Genomic DNA, 18207 nt, shown 5'->3' on the forward strand with positions numbered 1-18207 from the left:
GCGAAAGGTTGATACGAGAGGCGGGATTTGTGAGCTTGACTAAACTGGAGCGAATATACCATGAAACACATACCAGTACACGTAGCATTAGTTAGTAATAAGCATCAGCCTTAAACTAAACTTGTTCACCCCGCCATTTTCACAAACATGTTCAAATACTTTTTATACGGAAAGTGCCTATACCAGTAGTAGGCCAATCGCCACCCAAGAAACAATCTACTAAACTTACTAGTTAAAACAACCAAGCTGTATCCAGACAGTAAAACAGAATCTTCGAATGAAAAGAGTGTTTTAAAACTTCAGGCGCGAGTTTTGTATGGGCACTATACGTGTGCTTCCAATCCAGATAGGGGTGTCTATTATCTATGCATCATGCAACTGTATGCATGCACTATATATATAGCTACATATTAATGAAGTGCAGCTCGAAACCATAAACTGTGCACAAAGTTGTCTGTTTTATAGTGTGTCTTCATGCAAGTTCTTTAGAGAAAGCTTTGAGACTGCCTTTAATCTTTGTATATATAAACCCCTTTTCACATCAGGAATTATTTCATTACTGGTGGCCTACGAGGCTAGATATGCCACTTTCAGTTCATAAATGTCCATATAATCCATTGTGAAAAGCAGTCACAATGTCTTCAGTAACTTGCTTCACTCTTATTTCAGGCTGACATGTCACCCAGTAGCAGTTTACAGCATGTATACAGTTTGTGAGAGTGCAGCATTCCTACTAGGGCATGAATAAATGTCAAATATTCATAAGAAGGTTCGTTAAGCTTAACATTTGAATGTAAATTTCAGCATTTGAGCATTCATTATCTCGCCCATGCTCAATCATGATTACACCTAAAGATATACTGTACTGTACTAGTAGACATTTAATCCCTAATTCAGTCATGGGTAATGATTAGATGTTGTACTTCTTCAGGTGAGGCAACCTCCCTTGTTTCACTACTTTTTAATTCATAATCCCTAATTGAACTTAAAACTCCTAAATTTTGTTTGTTTACTTTTCTGTAACGTTATTATGACTGGTGGACCCATGCATACTGCAATAGAAAAAAGAATGTCACCAGGTAAGGTTTATTGTTTTCGTCTGAACATGTGCCCCAACTAGTGTTCTGCGATACAGTACATTTTGTGTATCGCGTATCACCATCAATAAACTGTTCGATACGATACTGTATCACGATACTATAAAGTGGTCATGGCTAGTTATGACTGGCGTATTAGCTAATAGTTGTAACAATATCCATTTATCTGTACCTTAAAGAACCGACACGGATTCTACATTCACTGTGTATACAATTTCTTTATTCAGTGAATGCTGCTAATAATTATACTGATCATGATGTGACAAATAGCTAGTGTGTTCCTGGTATGATTTTTAGTATGGAAAACAGAGTTGCTGTTAAAAGTACATCTCTACCTGGATACCTGCCTCTATTACACCACCCAGACAATTAGCTACCACAAACATTTTAATACATGCTCCCACCAAGGCTTGTCCGGATTTCTCCGCATTTTGGTGAGTTGTCAAGGTGGCTAGTATATACAGCAGATGTTTACTGCTAGTTCTTTATACTTAAAGTGTAACAGCTACTGTTTTTAGAAGGCCTGGGTAAGAATATTTTAGCCATAACACAGTAACAGCAGCACTTATAAACGCGTATTTGTATGGCTTCTCGTAATGTTGCATTTTATAGCACAGGTAGGCTTTCTATTTAAGTATTTAGATCACTGTTGCAGTAGCTAATAGAGCAATCACTACCTGTTCTACTAGAAAACTTCGATATATCGATATTTCCTAAGTACAGTATCGTATCGTGATACTTATTTGCTGTATCGATATATTGCCGTATCGATATGTATTGCAGATCCCTAGCCCCAACTATCAATTGCTGAAATAGTGAAGTGGCCATTAACCCATCATGCTTCATTTTCAAAGCACATACTGTGATGACAAAAGGCACCTGTTGGGTTGAAGAGTTATGTCTAACATCAAACCCGTAACCTTAGCAATAAGGAAATTCCCTAAATGTGACTGGATCTGCAAAAAAGGGACATAATTGCACAAGCCTAAATTTACAGTATAAAGGCATTGATTACATTAGATGAAATACTTGCCTATAATTGAAAAAATTCCGTAAATTTTTTAAACCCCTCTTTCGTAGTGAAGGAAGGGACTAACAATAAAACTTTTATTATATCATCTTATTTGCCTGCTCAAGAGAAATTGGAAAATCTTTGTTTCGTTGCAGTAGACCCAAGGATACATAAAAGTTATGAGCATTTCTTTATGTCACGTTGAAGCGATCGTACGCGATCGATTTTTTCTTCATGAATTTCGCCTTTGTATGCAGTGAAGAAGGGCGAGTAAAAGAATAACTTACCCAGTAATTGATTCCCCTGTTCATGGCGAACACGATGGTGAAAATTCTAGCTCTGTACCTCAATCCGTTCGTAAGTTACAACCATTTTTGTAAGTGCCTGTAATCTATTTTCCCTATACTTGCTGTACAAATCGATTTTTCTGTTGTTGCTACTATGAAGGGCTGTAACTCCCAAAGCTATTGGCACATGAAGCTGAAACTTGCCAGTGGGTACACTTGGCTAAATAGATTATAAATATTTAAAAAACAGGAATTTGAAAAATGTGATTATGTCCTGTTTTCGCAGATCCGTTCACAAATAAGTATTTTGGATCACCCTGAAGGCACTTTTGGGACCACCAAGGTACTGTGAGGCTGGTTTCAGGTCAATAATTTGCTGTAGCAAGGTGCAAACCTTCATGACCCTTTCTATTCAATACTTTAAGTTACTTATTAAAAATATTGCATAGTACCAAGAATATAGTACTAGTAGATTATAATACTGTATGTGTCTTTGTAAAGATAATCTTAAAAAACCCAAGAGGAGTTTATTTACTGATTGCTACTTAATGCATTCTGTTGTGGAAGATCCAGAAAGGTTATTTGTTTGTATTACTGCAGTTATATAAGTACGCATACATCACAATTTATACTCTTAACAACAAAGTTCTTTTCACAGTACACTGCCTATAGGTATGTGTGGTTTGTACTGCTTATTACTACTATTGTATACTTACTTGCTAATATGTCATTGATCTGCCAGAGCATAGATACATATGCACAGTAGATAGCTAACTATAAGCAATTAATATACTTAATATTTACAGTACATTTAGCCAGACATTGGAAAACCAATCATTCTGTTGCATTATATGTATATTTTGATAACACTGTTCAACTAGTTTTTCTCATTAATTCCATCCTATTGTCTCTAATTCACAATAATATCCCTACCCTACTCAATACATGTGTTTTACACTGAATATTCAGCTGTTGCTTCATTTTCTAATGTAATTACTCCTGACTAGTTGTCTTTGTAAGAGTGTGAAAAGTAAACTTCCAAATCAATGTCATAAGCTGAGAGCACTAGCATATGATTGTATACTCTATGTGAATGTTATTTCAGTCCTATGAAAGTACCTACTGTATAATATGTGTCTTTACAGTGTTACCATGTTAAAAGATTCAGTGATAGAGTTTTGTCATATTGAGAGTGGTGTAGCTGTTCAAGAGAATTGCATACTAAGCAACTTGCATATTCCTGTAAGTACCGTCAGATCAAGTACATAAGGCCACCTTGTTTCCCATCACCTGCCCACATGGCACTTGCATTGGTAATTATTTTTATATTTAAGATTTACAATTATTATTTTAAAATACCATATATTTCTGTGTACTGAATATTCAATAGAATGCAGTCAGCACTCTAGTATAAACTCAGTTATTATACTTCAACAATTTTTATTTGGAAGACATTTATATAAATTCAAACTCCTCTTAAAAGTGTTACTGCAATGCTAAATTTCTTAGAAAGAGCTCCGTTGTTATCTGTTACACTTATGAAAAGCTTACTGCACGTCCTTTGAAAGATTGGTGGTAGCTAATCTGTTATTCAAAACTAGTTAGATAGTGGACGTTGTGTTGTCATTTTTGGCTTACCAGTAGTAATGAAATTTTAATTGTTAATAATAGCAATTGTCTGCCTTCACTGCCTAATTGTTTTCAAGGTGACAGGAAGCAAGGGATCAATAGTAACCAAGAGTATTGAACAGCACATTAGTCTGATTTTATGATCACGTGGAGGAACAGATATTTCAGTATCGTTTGCTTATGTTTCAATTAATGGTGCTATATTTAGTCCAGTTTAGCCAGTAAACCTAATGAAAACATAGTTAAAGGGAAATGGCTAATGTTTGAGTTCTGGCACTGGCAAGTGGTTCCCTGAAGGTGTACAACGTGCTTGTTGAGTGAGCTGGAGTCATGTTGGGTACCTACTACGCTTAAACCGGTGAACAAAGACCCATTACCATGTACCTTTTACCTTATCAATGGAGAATTGCTGAAATACGTATCTGTATTACTTCACACCGTCATTTATCACTAGCTAATACAGCATTCAACACTCATGGTTACGTTTTCTTAGTACTGTATAACTAATACATTTTTATGATTTTACAGGCTAACTCAACTATACCTGCCTCTTCTTATTTACATACTGTTGCAGTTACCGTCAGTGATGAGCTGAAATATGCTACTTTTGCTTTTGGTAAATGTTTAATTGTATCTAGTGTGTTTATTTTTATTTGTTTACTGTAACTACAAAGGGTAAGGTAAATGAGTACAAAAAGCAAAGCCTATAGGAGTATAACCTACAGTACCACTCAAACACAACGCCGTCAAATTCAAGCGATAAAAAACTTGCTAATAAAAGGGTGTGGCACCTGTTTTGCTTGCAAGTATTCATCCCATAACATAACAGAAACTTATACAACAGATGTTTTATTATTTGTTACATAGAAACTTGTGCAACACATGTCTAAGAGTACATACAGAGAGTCTATCATGATCATGTGGGACAGGATTCCAGAAAAAGATACCATTGACAAGAAAACAAAACCTGAAAGAGTTAATCACCGAATGCTTACATAGTAAACAGAGGGAGTGGGATGGTAGAAGAATTGGAAAATAAAAGTAGCTGGAAAAGTTCAAGGAAAAGTCACAGTGAAACATAAAATAATTCTGGCCAATGGACAACATTCACTGGAGGACTTAAAGACCATGTGTGACAATGACAGTTGTATCTGCTGCTACACACTCAACGAGCCCCATGATTTTGAATTTTCTCTCCAAAGCAGAAATATTTTTATGAGTATGGGGATTCCACACAGTTCTTGCATAATCTAAAATAAGTAGTATAAGTGCTCTGAATGCCTTGTTCTTGCATTACAGGAGTGTTACAACTCAACAAATTTAATGTCTAGTACTGTAGCTTTTAACAAGATATGCAAGACATGAGACATTGTGGTCAACAATTGTAAATATAGTTCTTTTAATTCCCATTGCTCACATACTTTACACCTGAAACTTACCAAGCAATGCTGAGTTACCTGTTTGTGTAGTATAGTGCTTACTGTATGGTATATAGTTTACTTATTACATAATCTAATGTAGATGTGTGTATTACATGTATACAGTATGTACTATAATATGTATGTTATGTAGATGCATTCTTAGTGATGTACCGATAAGATTATCCGATTAGCTGATATTGAAATTCACGTAATGGCTGATACCAATAACTGATCCAATGTTTATGTTTGCCAAAAGTTCACTCATATTTTGTAAAACTGCCATTTTAAATTTTAATATTTGTCCTATTGTTGTTTGAAAACAATAACGTCAGGGTCATTAAAATTAATCAACTAAATAAACTAATATTGCTGAAATCTGGCCAATTTCTGATTATTTATTTACCAACTAATTATTGCATCACTTTGCAGTCTAATAATGTACATACTGTAATAAAATCATGATGTGTGTTAGTTGAGTGCAAAAACTAGTGACAGTTGCTCATTATGTTCATGTTTAAGGCACTTTTTTACTCCCATACAAAATGCTATAATTTATCAGTTAATTGCCTGCAGTAGTCATGCAATCATTACATATACAGGGTGTATGAAGGCTACGGATATTGAATGTGACTTATGGAGAAGTGAAATTGTTGCTTATAATATACACTCTTGAGTATTGTCAAACGGTATGGTAGTACTGTTTAAGTAGGGATCACCCCAAAAATTTTGTGAGACATCTTGCTCAACGAAAATCACCTTTGCAGAATAGTACTATAGTCCATATAATATATTATAATACAGGAATATAACAAAGCACAGTACAGGTGGCCGGATATCAAATTTTAAAAAAATTGCCAAAACCTTTTAGTCTCAATGCCTGGCTGCCTGACCACAGTTACAAGGCTAGAGGCCAGCGCACGGCCACCATTTTACACCACAATAACAAGCTCACCAGTGGGATGTGCCTATTGGGGTTCCGACGGTGTAGGCCCTCTGCGCCTTGTCTTTTCTTTTATCTTTAATTAGGCTGCTTGTCTTCTTCATCCAAAGAAACCATATCGAGGTATTAATTTTCCGTCTAGACACTTTCTTCAGCATATTTTAATGCCACAGAATTATTTCTAAGCTGGATTTCAGAAACGCTTTTAGCTAGATATCCTCAATTTCACAATTGGGATCCCGTTCGCGATAGGTTCACGACCGCACTCATCAAATAAAGATCTAGGTTGACTATAATAGCAATAGAGTACGGAGACCACATCTTTTAACAATCTACCTGTAGCTATTTTCTTAACAGTAAACAAGATGACCTCACCCCTTTTATAGGGTTCTGTCCACACTGGTCAGCGGTAGTTCAAAAAGTCCAGTACCTCTAAAGTCCGACCAGACTTAAATCCAACCAGTACAACTCTTATGTATGTCACTGATGTACATGCAATATACTGTAGTATAACACACAGCATATCAGTTCATGTTAACTTTAGACCACCACTTAGAAATTCCTGGGCAGAACCCTACTTTTATGAATGGTCTAAGTAGCCGCATACCCCTTGGTTCACTCAAGATAACTGTTATTCTAATACAACAGTCATGTATGATATTCTAATAGAACAGTCACAAGTTTAGCTAACTGTGCTACAACAAAGAAACTAAACAAACTGATATTAAAATATTGTTAATTTAAAAATGAAGTAGGGATCTATGCAATAAAAGGTAGTGAAACAAGAGATGAATGATGGTATTACAGCATAGCTCAGTGGGCAAGTCCCTATTTGGCACTTTAGTATATTACAAGTATTTTTTTCAGTGCCAAAGTAGGGACTTCCCACCAAGCTATGTTGTAATACCATCATTCATTTCTTGCTTCACTACTTTTTATTGCATAAATCCCCATTTCATTTTAAAATCAACTTTTTTTTAATACTAGTACTGTATTTCTTTGTCTAGTTTATTAATTTGTAAGTGCTATAATGTTATCTCAGTGGTATTTTATATCTAACCACAGACATCTATGACAGCATGAAAGCTAGTGTACCTTTTGAAAGAAGAAGTGATCTACCTTGGTATGGGACAACTATGGTATGTTTTGATATGCTTATCCCAATTTCTATCGACTATATCTGTTCCTAGAATTTAGTTTACCTAGTCACCTGGGCATTCAACAAAATATTGAGTAAAGATTCTGGCTACCAGGCTTTCAGTGTTCTTATGGTTCCCTATTAGAGTAGTCAACAATAGTAGAGTGGCTAAGTGATAAATTTTGATAAAATTGTTCGCTTTATGATAAAAGCACCAAATTTTCTGTGGAAGTTGAATAAGGTATACTAAATCATTTGAGATATGGTGCCACGTCAAAATAATTACCTAAGGGGATGTTTGAAAGCTTTTAAAGTAGGTTGCAAGCCCCTTTCTAGCTGGTCATGAAGCCATACAAGTATATCCAGAATCTTTGTTTTTGCTTAAATAGCATGAATGTATTTAAAAAATTCATGGATGTAATCAGAAAATATTTCAAAATGTGGTAAAATAAGCTGTTTTAAACACTTCTGATATTCAGTGCAAAAGGTACAGGGATAATCCAATAGAAATAATATGTTGTACATCTACAGCTTCATAAACCTTAAACTTCCGTGCTTCTCAACATTGCAAGCTTATGGCTTAAATGGACACTACCCTTGATCAGCTTTTGTATATGACCATCCCTTACTTGTCTATGCAGATGCAAAGTTTCAGTATACAGTGGAACCTCAGTTATCCAGACTCCCCTTATCAGGATTCTCAGTTAACCGAACTACGGAAATGACTACTCTATTAGAGTAGTGACAGTTCTATTAGGGTAGCTGAAAATATTTATATTTTAATTTTTTTCTTTATGCTATTTTAAGGTTATTTATGCACAATTTCAGAGATATGGACTTTTCAGACTTATGGACTACCCCGGGTTCGGATAACTGAGGTTCCACTGTAATACTATTGAACATTTATGGCTTCCCAAATGCATTTTCTATTGATTTTAGTTGTTAGGTTCTTTAAGTGTCATATGATTGGTATTTTTGATGGCACTCTATCTATTATGAAATAGTACTAATCAAGCAAGTATTGTACCAAGTTTGGTGCTTTTATCAAGAAGTGAACATTTTTCTTTTGCTTAGCCGCTTTACTGTCTAGGCTTCATAGCCAAATAATAGATTCCTTATTTCTATGCTTTTTTGTGGCTGTAGCTTCTACTTATAGTTAGTCTCATTATTTGTATATGTTTTTCCAACTGATTTTTCTATGTAATTATAGGGGCAAGCGTTGCAATCGTTACATATAGATTCTCTATCGGAAGTTTGGCCATCTCCAGTGAGTTAATAATGTTGTGTGTTTCTCCAGACCAGATATCTTTTGTTGTGTCTGTCTAGTGTCTATGTATATGTTCAATACTTTCGGTGTTTTTTTAAGATGATATACTATTGAAATGTAAAATGTCACTTTAGACTGAGATTTTGTGACCGTAATAAGCAGCAGGTCCATCCTGTAAGGACCATAGAAATTGTTATATGCTATGTCATGCTGCTTTAATACAAGTGGCACTAAACTGCTCCCAAAAAGAATAAATTTCTGCTACTTAATGCCTAAAGAAAGATTATCATGTTTGTAACATCAGGAAGTAAGAAACACAAAAGAAATACTAGAGCTGCAGTTACAGTGCAACTGGAGAAGTTTCCAGCAGCTGTAGAAAAGTGTTGATGTACAAACTTGTCATGATTTGCTAGTTGCAATGAAAGCCAGAGTGGGAGAAATTAAGCCGAATCAAATTAGTTTCAACATCTGTTTTTGGACCAACAGCATGAAACTGAGTTACCATCTGCTATGTGATGGAACCCAATAATGATGAAGTGGCTCATTTGTCTTTTCAATGGACTGACTAAACACAACTACACAAATCAACCTGTAAATGATACTCACTAAGTAGCTAGTTAGCTTATAAACTCACAACCTCTATTTATGTTATTCAAAGCTGTATAACCTACTAAATTGACCTGTCATCCCATGTGCCTATATATATATATATATATATCATGAACCACGATAGTGGGTTCATAATAGGGATTGCAGAAGAATTTAGAAAATCCTAATAGAGCAGTCACCTAAAACCAGCCTTAGAAAGCAGACTCGAACATAAAACAACACTCAGATGGCTTATTATCAAACACTGAACTCAGACAAATGGTGATATAGCATTAAAAATGGTAGATAGATGAAATTTAGAAACATTCAAAAATTTAGAATTTTATGCGAATTGTTCATATTATTATTCACTAGATGAATAAAAATTGGAAATTTTAAAATGGGAATAGGGATCGCTGAAAAAAGCCACCAAACAAGAAGGGATCGCTGGGGTGGTAATGCAAACCACAAATCCCTATTTTGACTCTCATAAATATTTAGTTACATGCTCCTGTGAGTCATTTTAAAATGAGTCAAAATAGGGATTTGTGGTTTGCATTACCACCCCAGCGATCCCTTCTTGTTTGGTGGCTTTTTTCAGCGATCCCTATTCCCATTTTAAAATTTCCAATTTTTATTCATCTAGTTTGTGTACTTTTTATTAGTCCAGTAATGGATTTGTTTTACTGATAATGATGATTGTTGTAGATATACGTAGAGCAGTTTACAATTAGTGGCTATCAAGTTCAGTGTAAACTTTGTTGTTGTCAGACACACTTGACTGCATTATTAGAGTATTTACCTGACTGCTCTTGACTGTGGACGAGACTATACATTACACACAACAGTGAGCAGCTGTTGTCTAATTTGTCTTACTATATGTGTCAGGACTCTAGTCTCTTACTCACATTAGCATCCTAATGCAGTGTTCATGAATATACACACACCAAATGGTATGATACTGAGCTATAGCTACCTGTCATGAGACAATTGAAGACATGGAACTCTGACAAGCATATAATTATAAGTTAAAATAGTCAGTGGCTGTGCATTTATTATTTCAGCCAAGACCGTACACAATAAGAAGAATAATAATTATACAGATTTTCCATGGGTGCATGGACTACAACATTGGCTCACTGGTGCACAGTAGTATAAATGATAATATAATGCTACGTACAATACAGTTTGTGTAGCTAGAGTTTGTTGTTCATGTGAGTATTGTATTCATTGAGTATACCACAGTGAAGAAATCTATGTTGACATGTATATGAATGCTTGACTTCCCACAAACATTGTTATTAACACTTTACAGTGAAGGTCTGAAGCTAATGTGCATGCACACACATCATTCACAACAACAAAGTCAGGTACTGTGTATAGCTGCAATGCCTATTGTAAACCATGGGTTATCAACAGCATGAAGTCATGTTGTTTACACAATGTGGTCAGACAATTATGGCACTCACGAATATTTTAATTAACACTAATACTGACTCCACCCAACTTTAGACTTTACGTGGAAAGGAAATATGGTTTATAGAAACTATATTCATAACAATGAATAATCTCTGGTGTCAGCACTATCACTTCTTTATGTCTCTGAGAGAGCGCTTGTATGGTCGCTCGTAGCAAATCGCGACCGTGCGCTTACAGGAAGAAGTAGACTATACTTACCACGCAGAGATGCTATGCGAGATCTTCTAAGTCTAAGAAATGCTGTTGAGTACTTGATTAACTCTGCAACAAAACCCAAAGAAGCTCACACAATGGAATCCTGTAATTTTATTGTTATACGGCTTCTTTAGTATACGGAGCTGCTACCAATAGTGTAATGGCAAAGAGAATTTAGAAAATTTTCGAGGTGTATGGTGGTTGGCGATCTGTGGAATACGGGCTTATTAATAGGTCATGGAAACGCGGAAGGACTCAGTAAGCATGGCTATATAGTTTTTAGCGCGAAAAAGTGGATAACTTTTGCTGTACATGAGTGAAACAAAATAATATTATGAATAATATAATAATAATATGAACAAAACGGCAAATTTCAGTTTTGTTCCAAATACACATACTGTTACCTTTTCACTTGATACTTACTAGTGGACCAATACTCATTGCAAATAACCACCAGAGGGTTGTTTTGAGTTGGAGGATGCTTTCTAGGGTGGTTTTTAGGCGTGCGTTCTATTAGAGTTTTTGCAAAAAAAACATGGGTGATCCCTATTATGAACCACGATAGTGGGTTCATAATAGGGATCACAGTGGAATTTTTGAAAATCCTAATAGAGCAGTCACCTAAAACCAGCCTTAGAAAGCAGACTCGAGCACAAAACAACACTCAGATGGCTTATTATCAAACACTGAACTCAGACAAATGGTAATATAGCAGTAAAAATGGTTTAGACGAAATTTAGAAACATTCAAAAATTGCGAATTTTACGCGAATTGTTCATATTGTTATTTTGTTTCACTCGTGTACAGCCCAAGGCTTCCATTTTTTCGCGATAAAAACTACACAGCCTTACTCACTGAGTCCTTCCGCGTGTCCATGACCCATTAATTAACCCGTACTCCACAGATCGCTAACCGGCCTCCACCTCGATAAATTTCTAAGTTCTTCTTCGCCATTGTCTGCTGTTCCGTATACGGAAGAAGCCATAGAAGAACAAAATTACAGGATCTTGTGTGCTCAGGGATGCGTATTGTTCGACTATAGTCTTTATAACGTTAATAGATGGCAGATTGAAGTTGTGCAGCACTCTTTTACCACCTTACAAGATCACCATAATAGGGTCTCTAGTGAGCTGCCCGTCTTCGCTACGAGAAGTCGTTCAAGCGCGCATGCAAGGCATCCAGTTTATTCTTCTTCCTAGGCATCACAGTGAGTGCTTTGTTTGTCCATTATAGATGGAAGATAAATGGTAGCGCTGATATCATGGCTGCTTTTCACACGCAAAAAGGTTAGGTAGGGTGTTTATTACATCTCTACCATTTAAAAATATTTTGTGGTCTAACCACATATCATCAACAACCCTCCCATATGGTATCCATGTCATAAACAACTTACAGAGTGTGAAGCCTGACAGTCTTATATGGGAGGATTGTGTACTACTGTGCTTATGTCACTGTAACTAGCTACTGTGTACATATTCTAGCACACTCTCCGATCAGCTAGTGACATTGACAGTTGCAAACATTTAGCCATGACCACATGCATGCTAACCAGACTTTGCTGACTATACCTATGGTGTTCCACTTTGTGACACACTGTTGCTAGCAGGCTACACCTAGGCTTTCCAGGGCTAGAGCCCAGTCTAAGTCCTGGCAATTGGAACTCAATATGCCAGTTTAAAGTACTCTTGCATGTATGGGTAATGACTGCCAAATCCCTGGTAATCATGTAAGACTGGCTACACCACTGGCCACTGGTAGTGTGACATTGTGATTTGTACATGCAGACACCGGCATAGGAAGACTTTTCGGCCAAGCCTAGCCATCTCCTATTTAGCTTGATTAATACCAACTCACAAGGTTGCTGCTGTATTCAGCCCTGTTCATACGTGCATTTATACAAAGGTGTTGTAAAGCGTCATCGCTACAATAATAGCACTGCAGCTACAATATATAGCTATCTCTTCACTACCTATTATGCTAGACAACTCTACACCTATAATGTACGTGCTTGATGTATGCATCATTATATCACGTGAAAATTTATGAAAAAAAATTGGACTCTACAGGAATTATAACACTAACAGTTACCATTCTTATAACTTGTATCATAGAGTTTCATTCTTGTCCTTCTGTTAGAATAAACACCTAAGACATCTTGTTCTTCTTCAAGTCTCCTGTGCTGCCATCAACAATGTCTCCTGTGCAGCCATCAACACTGTCTCCTGTATGATAGGTGCACAATCAGTAATTCTTCTGACAGGTAGGTACATGTAGCTCATATAGCAGTGTGTTTTCAGCGATGGCACAAAGTGTGACGATAATGGCTCAAACACTGAGTATAGACTAGGAATTAATGTATCCTGCCTTATATTTTGTGCGTGTACAAATCAGGATGAAAATACAGTCTTTATCATAGATTACAAAATTAATATTGCATTAACATATCTAATGAGTTAGCCTTTTAAACTAAGGAATCTCTGTTAGCATACTACACTAATGTGTCAATCAACTTATAATCCATAAATGGATTTGGAAAAAAGTACACAAACTAGACATATTAAAAATTAAAAATAAGAAATAGGGATCGCTGAAAAAAGCCACAAAACAAGAAGGGATCGCTGGGGTGATAATGTAAACCACAAATCCCTATTTTGACCCTCTATAACACTGGGGTGGTAATGTAAACCACAAATCCCTATTTTGACTCTCTATAAATGCTCCATTTGAGTATAAAAGGTCAAACTAGGGATATGTGGTTTACATTACCACCCCAGCAATCCCTTCTTGTTTTGTGGCTTTTTTTAGCGATCCCTATTTCTTATTTAAAATTTTTAATATGTCTAGTTATTATTATTCTTATTATATTTTGTTTCACTCATGTACAGCCCAAGACTTCCATTTTTTTGCGATAAAAACAGCCTTACTCACTGAGTCCTTCCGCCTGTCCATGACCCATTAATTAACCCGTACTCCACAGATCGCTAACCAGCCTCCACCTCGATAAATTTCTAAGTTCCCTTCTTCGCCATTACGTGCTGTTCCATATACAGAAGAAGCCGTAGAAGAACAAAATTACGGGATCTTGTGTGCTCAGGGATGCGTATTGTTCGACTAGTCTTTATAACGTTAATAGATGGTAGATTGAAGTTGTGTAGCACCCTTTTACCTTACAAGATCGCCATAATAGGGTCTCTAGTGAGCTGCCCGTCTTTGCTACGAGAAGCCGTTCAAGCGCATATGCAAGGCATGCAGTTTGTTCTTCCTAGCCATCACAGTGAGTGCTTTGTTTGTCCGTTATAGGTGCAAGATAAATGGTAGCGCTGATATCATGGCTGCTTTTCACACGCAAAAAAGGTTGGGTCAGGTGTTTATTACAACCCTACCATTTAAAAATATTTTGTGGTCTAACCACATATCATCAACTACCCTCCCATATGGTAATCCATATCACAAACAACTTACAGAGTGTGAAGCCTGACAGTCTTATATGGGATGATTGTGTGCTGCTGTACTTTTGTCACTGTAACTAGCTACTGTGTACTTATTCTCCGATACTGACATTGACAGTTGCAAACATTTAGCTATAACCACATGCTAACCAGACTTTGCTGACTATACGTACCTATGGTGTTCCCCTTTGTGACACACTGTTGCTAGCAGGCTACACCTAGGCTTTCCAGGGCTAGAGCCCAGTCTAAGTCCTGGCAATTGGAACTCAATATGCCAGTTTAAAGTACTCCTGCATGCATGGGTAATGACTGCCAAATCCCTGGTAATCATGTAAGACTGGCTAAGCCACTGGCCACTAGTAGTGACATTGTGATTTGTGCATACAGACACCGGCATAGGAATACTTTTCGGCCAAGCCTAGCCATCTCCTATTTAGCTTGATTAATACCAACTCACAAGGTTGCTGCTGTATTCAGCCCTGTTCATACATGCATTTATACAAAGGTGTTGTAAAGCGTCATCGCTACAATAATAGCACTACAGCTACTATCTATAGCTATCTCTTCACTACCTATTATGCTAGACAACTCTACACCTATAATGCACGTGCTTGATGTATGCATCGTTATATCACGTGAAAATTTATCTTCTCTTTTGAAAAAAAATTGGACTCTACAGCAATTATAGCACTAACAGTTACCATTCTTATAACTTGTATGATAGAGTTTCATTCTTGTGCTTCTGTTAGAATAAACACCTAAGACATCTTGTTCTTCTTCAAGTCTACTGTGCTGTCATCAACACTGTCTCCTGTATGATAGGTGCACAATCAGTAATTCTTCTGACAGGTAGGTAGCTCATATAGCAGTGTGTTTTCAGCAATGGCACCAAGTGTGACGATGATGGCTCAACCACCCCAGTGATCCCTTCTTGTTTCGTGGCTTTTTTCAGCGATCCCTATTTCTTATTTTTAATTTTTAATATGTCTAGTTTGTGTACTTTTTTCCAAATCCATTTATGCATTATAAGTTAATTGGCACATTAGTATAGTAAGCTAACAGAGATTCCTCAGTTTAAAAGGTTAACTCAATAACTACAGTAGATATCTTAACGCATTTTTAATTTTGTATTTATAGAGAGTCAAAATAGGGATTTGTGGTTTACATTACCATCCCAGCGAAATTTTTAATATGTCTAGTTTGCGTACTTTGGGAGTTTGTAAAAGACGGAATAAGGAATAGCGGAATAACGGAATAACTCGCATCACAACGAACGGGCATTTATATGGCTTATGCAATGTTAGGGTGATTGTACTGTTACAGCTGTGAACTCATCCCTCGTAGATATCCTTACAATGTAGGGTGATTGCGTGTACTGTTACAGCTGTGAACTACACTGCTTCGTCACTCATAGATGTCCTAGCGGAATGATTACTATACGCTCTTACTACTACTGTATGTAGCTAAGCTAGAGTATGTGTGTATATAATTAAGTAACTTGTCGTAATTGTACATACTTATATAGTTAAGTAACTAATGGAATGTACACATGTAATTGCACATCAGCATTATACCCCTGGAGGGTCCTGCTGATTAACAATAAATAAATAAATAAATAAATAGAATATACAGTAGTTAGCTATTATAGTTTCGTTTTCGAGTCTTCATCCTTCCAGTGGAGGGATGAAACAAAACGACTGCCACGCCCCCTTTGCTCTTGACGTTGGTACCATACTTAACATACAGTACCCGCTTACGAAGTGCAAAATTACATTTGATTATAGCTCTTACTAGCTACTATTGTATGTAAAGTATGGTACCAATGTCGCAAGCAAAAGGGGTGTGACAGCCGTTTCGTTTCATCCCTCCACTGGAAGGATGAAGACTTAAAACGAAACTAATAGCTAACTACTGTATATTCTAGCTGTGCTAGCGCAATGATACTTAGCTACATACAGTAGTAGTAGTAAGAGCATATAGTAGCTAATCACTTCGCTATAGGACGGCTATGAGCGACGAAGCAGTGTAGTTCACAACTGTAACAGTACAAGCAATCGCCCTAACATTGTCTACGAGGGATGAGTTCACAGCTGTAACAGTACAATCACCCTAACATTGCATAAGCCATATAAATGCCCGTTCGTTATAATGCGAGTTATTCCGTTATTCCGCTATTCCTTATTCCGTCTTTTACAAACTCCTGCGTACTTTATTCCGAAATTTTTAATATGTCCATTTATGGATTATAAGTTGATTGACACATTAGTGTAGTATGCTAACAGAGATTCCTTAGTTTAAAAGGCTAACTCATTAGATATGTTAATGCAATATTAATTTTGTAATCTATGATAAAGACTGTATTTTCATCCTGATTTGTACACGCACAAAATATAAGGCAGGATACATTAATTCCTAGTCTATACTCAGTGTAATGTAAACCACAAATCCCAATTCTTATTCTCTATAAATGTTCCATTTGAGAATAAATTGTCAAAATAGGGATTTGTGGTTTACATTACCACCCCAGCGATCCCTTCTTGTTTCGTGGCTTTTTTCAGCGATCCCTATTTCTTATTTTTAATTTTTAATATGTCTAGTATATATATATATATATATATATATCTAATCAAAAACAGCCAAGCTGTAAAAAAAGGTGCGGCCCCTAAAAAGGCCATGGTGAAAAAAGATGTGAAATCCAAGGTGGCGGCCAAGAAATGGCTGTGATGGTAGGTTAATGGTAAAAATTTTAATAACGACAATTCAGGTGAATTTGGTGCCGCTTGGTCTTGGCACAAAATTCACCTGGATTGTCATTATTAAAATTTTTACCATTAACCTACCATCACAGCCATTTCTTGGCCGCCACCTTGGATTTCACATCTTTTTTCACCGTGGCCTTTTTAGGGGCCGCACCTTTTTTTACAGCTTGGCTGTTTTTGATTAGATATCACTTCTTTTTGTATTTGTATATATACCCCAAAGCTGGCCACAGGCTGGCTTTGGGGCTTTTTTAACCTATTCTTTTTCTTTACCACAGGAAGAATAAAAAGACAGAGCAGATTTTTAATACTTCAACTGTTTTTGATTTTATCAGTAATTATATAAATATATTTATTACATGTCTATTATTCCCTACTGGATAACTTGTTCGCAGCTGATCTTTCTACTAAGGGACTTGAAATGTAGCTAAACTCTCTACAGGTTGGTTTGTTTGTAGCTGCACTCTCTACAGGGTGATTTGTTTGCATCTGAACTCTCTACAGGATAATTTCTTTGTCACTGAACTCTCTACAAGGTGACTTGTTTCTAGCTGACTCTCTACAAGACAAGATGACTTCCTCTAGCTGATTTCTCTACAAGGTGACTTGTATCTAGCTGAACTATCTACAGGATGATCTATTTGTAACTGAAATCTCTACAGGGTGACTTGTTTCTAGCTGATCTCTCTACAGAGTGGGTTCTTTGCCACTGAACTCTCTACAAGGTGACTTGTTTCTAGCTGACTCTCTACAAGACAAGATGACTTCCTCTAGCTGATTTCTCTACAAGGTGACTTGTATCTAGCTGAACTATCTACAGGATGATCTATTTGTAACTGAAATCTCTACAGGGTGACTTATTTCTAGCTGAACTCTCTACAGAGTGGGTTCTTTGTAGCTGAACTCTCTACAAGATCACTTCTTCTAGCTAATCTCTCTATAGGGT

At 36.5% G+C, this 18207-nt stretch overlaps 1 protein-coding gene across 1 annotated transcript in view; it reads left to right on the top strand.

Annotated features, from left to right (window-relative positions):
• Nucleotides 1-18207, top strand: part of LOC136254492 (fucose-1-phosphate guanylyltransferase-like) — a 48564-nt gene that overhangs the window by 15825 nt on the left and 14532 nt on the right. The window contains exons 12-16 of the mRNA XM_066047193.1: nucleotides 2898-2973; nucleotides 3542-3638; nucleotides 4554-4641; nucleotides 7452-7525; nucleotides 8735-8791. Of these exons, the coding sequence (XP_065903265.1) occupies nucleotides 2898-2973; nucleotides 3542-3638; nucleotides 4554-4641; nucleotides 7452-7525; nucleotides 8735-8791 (392 nt within the window). The remainder of the gene's footprint in view (nucleotides 1-2897; nucleotides 2974-3541; nucleotides 3639-4553; nucleotides 4642-7451; nucleotides 7526-8734; nucleotides 8792-18207) is intronic.

The sequence above is a fragment of the Dysidea avara genome, chromosome 4 (assembly GCF_963678975.1).
Source record: "Dysidea avara chromosome 4, odDysAvar1.4, whole genome shotgun sequence".
Taxonomy (NCBI): Eukaryota; Metazoa; Porifera; class Demospongiae; order Dictyoceratida; family Dysideidae; genus Dysidea; species Dysidea avara.